General features: G+C 34.5%; 1 protein-coding gene across 2 annotated transcripts; it reads left to right on the plus strand.

Moving 5' to 3' along the window:
• Window positions 1-31: 31 nt before the first annotated feature.
• LOC133191392 (uncharacterized) lies at window positions 32-5,598 on the plus strand. 2 transcript variants are annotated; one of them, XM_061327146.1, is made up of 2 exons: window positions 32-106; window positions 2,475-5,598. In XM_061327146.1, the coding sequence occupies exon 2, from the start codon at window positions 2,483-2,485 to the stop codon at window positions 3,215-3,217; it is 735 nt and encodes a 244-aa protein (XP_061183130.1). In that variant the 5' UTR covers window positions 32-106; window positions 2,475-2,482; the 3' UTR covers window positions 3,218-5,598. The 2 variants fall into 2 exon arrangements, with proteins under 2 accessions (XP_061183130.1, XP_061183131.1); XM_061327147.1 differs by having other exon boundaries at window positions 47-137.
• The last annotated feature ends 517 nt before the right edge of the window (window positions 5,599-6,115 follow it).

A 6,115-nucleotide genomic window follows, 5' to 3' on the forward strand; every position in this document is an offset into this window, starting at 1 on the left:
AGATAAATCAAGAGAAGATCCGATCATCATCGACGGAAAATCTCGCACTTCGCGAGATGTATACAAAGCAGCAGAGTTGCAGAATATTTGTTTGGCGCCTGACAATGTAAACATTTGTACTGTTTTCTATGAATGCTGTAAGAAAAATTCCTTGAATAATTTCTTTACTGACAATTTTATTTTTCTTCATGGGTATTTAACACGCATGTCCCGGTCAACGTTGTTTATTATATGTTTCATTTACAGACATGTTTGTGTATACATTGAGGTATGAATTTCAAAATACTATACTGTTTAATAAAATAGTGTGGGTTAAATATGTGTTAATGGGTCCCCAAATCAAAATCTAAATTCCCACCACATTGTTTTGCCATTTTGGTATTATCTAACGTTTATCTAAGCCTAAAAAAACTAGACGTTAATCTCAAAGATACACTAGGTGCCATGCCCTAGAAGTGACAAGTGAGAAGGCCTGCCAAGGAAGAGCTTGGTTTGATATTATCAGTGGCGAAGGTATTTAAAGAGGGAGGAATTTGGTCCAGCAGGTTTGATCATCAGTGGCCAGAAAGCTCGGTAGAGCATCAGGTTAAAGTTCAGTGGGCTAGGTTTGAATGGTAGACAGACATCTCGGCCCAACGACACCTCGGCCCGTGACGTCTGACACCTCGGCCCTGACAGATCGGCCCAAGATTATTGACACGTCGGCCCATATAAAAGACACCTCGGCCCAAGCGAAATTTTATGATGGAAAAAATTAATCCATTGTCTGAATTGTTATTATTATCGATGTAATTATTCTTTTTGACGGTTAAATGATTTTATAAAATAAAAGTCAAGGGGGGGGGGGGGGGGTCTATAATAGAAAATTGGTTCACTTCCCTAAGCAAATCAGATCAGCACGTTAACTAACATAGATCTATCTCTTGTGGAAAGTCCCCAATATATACACTTAAGTGAAACTATGATATATCAACATTCTTATGATCTTGACTTTCTATAAGAATTGCCGGAATTTTATCGTTTCATTTTGCATTACTTCTCTGACGATCTGAAACATCTGAGATGGGTTGATAATTCGTGAAAAGATATATATGGACTTCATTTAAACTGTAACTTTTTTGTAAATGCGAGAATTTCTGCTATATGGTTGCGGTCATTAATCTTGCATTAACAAAAAAAAAAAGGAAGGATATTTTATTGTTAACACTTATGTCAGTATAAATAATCGTATAAGATAATAGTTTAAGTACGTAAAATAATTGCATTATTGATCTGAACTTCATCGTATGTTTCATCATGTTCATTGATTGAAAATCACAGTTTGATACAGATAGCTTAAAATAAATTTTTTTTAAAAAAATCAGTGCTCAAACAAGTTTTTAATGTAAGTGAAATTCTTAAGAAATAAATGGATGTAAATGTTCTGAATGACTGTCTCACAATTAACAGATTAAGCCTGCTCGTAATTATTCCCTTAATGACACCAATATGACACGCACTGGAGACTCCCAAAGGATAGGCCGCGGCATCTTGTTTGTTTATCTGTTAGCACTTTTAAAATTATAATTAATTGTCTTTTTATTCCTTGATGATCTTCAATCATGTAGCTCATGGAAGGTCTTTTTAGTACTAAAAATAATCTTGATTGTTTACTTTTTTCGTTCAAAATTTTATTGACATCGCAGATTGGAAATATATAATACTTTCTAATAAAAGTTTCCTTGGGCCGAGGTGTCTTATGTGTGGGCCGAGGTGTCTTAAATTTTGGGCCGACCAGTCAAGGCCGAGGTGTCATTGGGCCAAGATGTCAATGGGCTGAGGTGTCGTTGGGCCGAGGTGTCTGACATTCATTTGAATCTAGATAGAACGTTCTATCGTCCTACGGACCCGGTGTAGCATAATATTTTGATACCGCGATATATTGAACCCGGGTTCAATATAACGCATAATATTTTGAACCCGGGTTCATATTTTGGGTTCAAAATATCGCGGGGTTCAATATATTATATGACACCGGTTTTGTCTGGAGACACAGTTAGATTATTCTAACTAGGTTTGAATCCTGCATGTTCTTGTCTGTTGCATTTATTTTTGTTACACAATATGTTTCTGATTTACATATTGGAGAAAAAATTCGTCCTGTCAATTTTATGGTTTTAAGATAATATATACCAGCACTTATTATGCATCGGTGTGGTTTTAGAAAATGGGGGTACAAAGAACAGTGAAAACACTTGAAAGAAAGTTGTTTTTTTTTTTCTGTACAACATCCATCATGGAAAACAGTATACCCCAATGTACTTGCAAGAGTGAGGTGTCCACTGTTGAGTAGGACAGACAAACTAGATGTTTGCAACTTTTGTTAGAATACAAAATAGTTCAGTGCACAATTTGCTGTTTATATATCAGCTATTATTACAAATTTATTCTAGAAATTTATGTTTTTATTTCATGATTTTTTCCCTTCATTACAGGTGACAGGATGTCCCAAGGGGGTTGTTACTGCTGCAACCCTGTTTCAACAGGAATGGATGTAGACAGTGCACTACATGAACTAGGAATGATCAGTTCTGTAACAAACAGCAGAAGGGAATACCTACATGAGCGAAACAGGACCTGTGTGAAAGAACCAGCTAGTTCTAGGTTTAGAATTTTACGCATAGATCCAACATATGTGACAGGGTTTAGTTCCAGTACATCCACTGATCCTGGCTCACCATATAAACAAGATCAAGATTCTAGTCTCCAACTTCCGGCACATTCCCAGCCAACAACTGGACATTCCAAGCCAACACTAGGACATTCCCAACCAATAGTGTCAACAGAATTTGGAACCAGTTATAGAAATCCAGAGGAAGAGGCACATGTACGAAGGAATATGAAGTGCAGGATGACACGCATGTCGAGACTTCGTGCTGGTCGCTATCAAAGGTTTCGTAAGCCTTATGAAGTCCCATGGAGGATTAACCAATCTCTCCCTGAGACAGAGCTCAGGCAAACAGAGAATGAGTATTCACAGTCAAAGTCCAATTCTTCCTCCCCAGTTAAAGCTTTTTCTGAAACTTCATTGACAAGGTCAAGGTCGCTTGGTAACCTTGACCTTGCAAAATTAAGTTTGAATGATTTTCTAGAGAAGAAAGTTACCACAACTGAAAAGGAAGAGATGGAAAGAGTTTCCAGTCATCTAGAAAATCTGCATGTCACAGAGACATCATGACAAAGGATGTATTTAGAACATAATAGCTAAAAACTTGTTACTGTTAATATTTATGTTGAGTCAGTATGAAAGATAATTGAGTATTTATTGTGAGAGAATATTTATTGTGTTTGAGTGAAAACTGGAAGGAAATTATAATTTATATGAAATCTGCCTGTAAATGTAGGTATATTAGTATTATCCAAGAAATATTTATCTTTCTCTAACTTGCTACCTAAGGCTGTCCAAAGTTAATTTTACATTTAACATCACCCACATGCATAGGTTTCAGAAAAATTGGCACTTGAAAAAGCAAACAAAATCAATATTTTTTAAGTTTGTATTCTGGTTTGCTTTGACTTTTAGCAACTGAAAACTGCATTCCATAGAAACAGATAACATTTGGGCCTGTATGAGGTATATTTGAGATTTGGCTATCATTTATACTTAGACATTTACTAAAAATTATCATTAAACAATAAGCCAACATGATGCACAAACAGGGTTGTCCCTTTCTGCAGTTTATTTGTTTTGATTCTTGTAAATGACTAAATACTCATTTGTTTGAAATTTTTTAAATTTTTTTTTCTCCCTCTCTCATAGGTTATGAAGTATTTAAGAGTCATTAAATGTAGAATTAATTTTAGCCAGCCTAAAATTATTACTGGAAAGAAGTAAAAATGTTATAATTTACAGACTTTTACCAGTCTGAGTAAAGAAAACAACGACCACAGGAATCAACATTAACTTTCAGATTTACTTGCCCTTCGGCAAGTGATCTCAAACTTTGACTTGTCCGAACGCAAAACTTGGTTGCCCAAAATAAGGAAAGAACTTGAGAAGAAATGTTTTATTACTGTAAATGTTATGACAAGAAAAAATGTGACCAAATACACTACTGTCAATTTGGCAAGGTGAGGTACCTGAAAAAATTTTGATGCTGTGTTTGTACATAAATGTATACAACTGTCCTTGTAAATTTAACCTGTTAACACACACTGCCATATAGCAATAACCCTCCGTTTTAATAAAATTCATATTTTTAAAAATTATTTTCAATAGGATTCTTTTGTGGATCGTTATTTTCTGAGATAACTGTGAAACAACGCTGAAGGAAGATAGAATAAATAATCTAATTTGCAAATAAGAAGTTAACAAAGATATTAGACGAACAGCATATTTACCAGGGGGGGGGGAAAAACGGAAAAACGAACCCCATTTTCAAATGAAAGGTATAATCCAGAAGTGCTGACAAGGAATTCTGAATGCAAAAACAATGTCAGTCAGGTACCTGGCGGAAATCAAGTCTTCAATTTATTTTTTTTTTTTTATATAAATTAATATAAACTAAATAAATATGTACGTTTCTATGAGAAAAATTCACTTGCCCGATTAGACAAGTACGTCGTAAGATTCACTTGCCCGAACTGAGAATTTACTTGTCCCGGGCAATCGGACATCCGTTAATGTCGATCCCTGAACCATGAATTCTGTTTGTCCTGTATCTTTATTTTTTAATTTTCTTCCATCCTTTTTTTTTTAAGCAAAACCTGTACTGATTGAAGTGAGCACCAAATTGATGTGTCTATAAATTACTAGTATTACAATATGTGCAAAAAAATTAATTTCTTACACATCTACATGTAAATAGAAGTTGAATTTCACACTTTCATGGTACATTAAAAAAAAAACTGTGTTGATATATTCCACGATTGTTACCCAAGGATATTTCCAGATTTAGTTGACAAGTATGTACGTGTATGATCATTTTATTATTATACTCAAGTTAAAGTGTGCAGTATGTACAGTAGATAGTAAAAATGTCCACAGTTTTTTTTTTTAAATAGGTGGGGGTACATTGCAATTTTAAATGTCATCAAATCCTAAAAAATAATTGCTAATTAGTGAATTATTTCAGATGCATCATTTTAAACATACTCATTTAATTAATTATCAAAAAAGATCAAAGAGTATTAAAGCAAAAACACTGATTTTAATTTTGAATGTTTGGATGTTTGTGGAAGTGAAAATAAATTACTGAAGAATATGCTGTCATGAGCCAGCTGAAATATTAAATGGAATATAAACAAGGAGCAATATTTGTGACTCTGGTTGTGCCATTATATGTAATGGAGATCATATTTGAGTTGCTATTTATGTTTCAAACTGAAAAGTTTGTCGTATTGTTTTGATATTGTACCACAAGGTTGATTACATTTTTGTAGATGCCATTTGAATTTCTGATGAAACTTCTTCTTTAAAATATAGAACAACCTACATTGAATATTGCAATATAATCAGTTAGACTGAAATGAATACTTGTTTTCATTAGTTTGACATGAATGTTATATTGTGTTTGACTTTGAAAGTGGATGATGCACATGGTTACAGGGTTGTCTGCAATAAAAATGAAAACTGTGTGATGTGTTTTTAATCTTTGTTGACTGTTTAACATTTCTGCCAAGGCGAAAGGATATATAGTTTATGTTTGCATCTCTTAAAAAAAGTTTCAGTGTATGAATATCCCCGTATGTCCTTTTAATACACTTTTCTGTCATTAGAAATCCTACATCTTTAATTCACCTTGACGAAGTCGAGATAAGCTTATGCTATATCCCCGGCGTCGGCGTCCCGGTTAAAGTTTTAGGAGCAAGTCCATTTCCAAGTAACTATAAGCCCTACCTGGACCAAACTTGCATGGATGATGCATCTAGGGATGGACACTGACACACTTGTTTTGGATGCTGGATCTGAGCTAGATTTTCCACAAGACTGACCAGGTTAAGATTTTGAAGCAGATCCATTCCCAAGTAACTATAAGCCCTACCTGGACCAAACTTGTATGGATGATGTATATAGGGATGGACACTGTCACACTGCTTCGGATGCTGGATCTGATTTACATTTTTAGGTCACCTG

Source organism: Saccostrea echinata, unplaced genomic scaffold (assembly GCF_033153115.1).
Source record: "Saccostrea echinata isolate AGI-Se365-2 ecotype Australia unplaced genomic scaffold, CSIRO_AGI_Sech_v1 ptg000023l, whole genome shotgun sequence".
Taxonomy (NCBI): domain Eukaryota; kingdom Metazoa; phylum Mollusca; class Bivalvia; order Ostreida; family Ostreidae; genus Saccostrea; species Saccostrea echinata.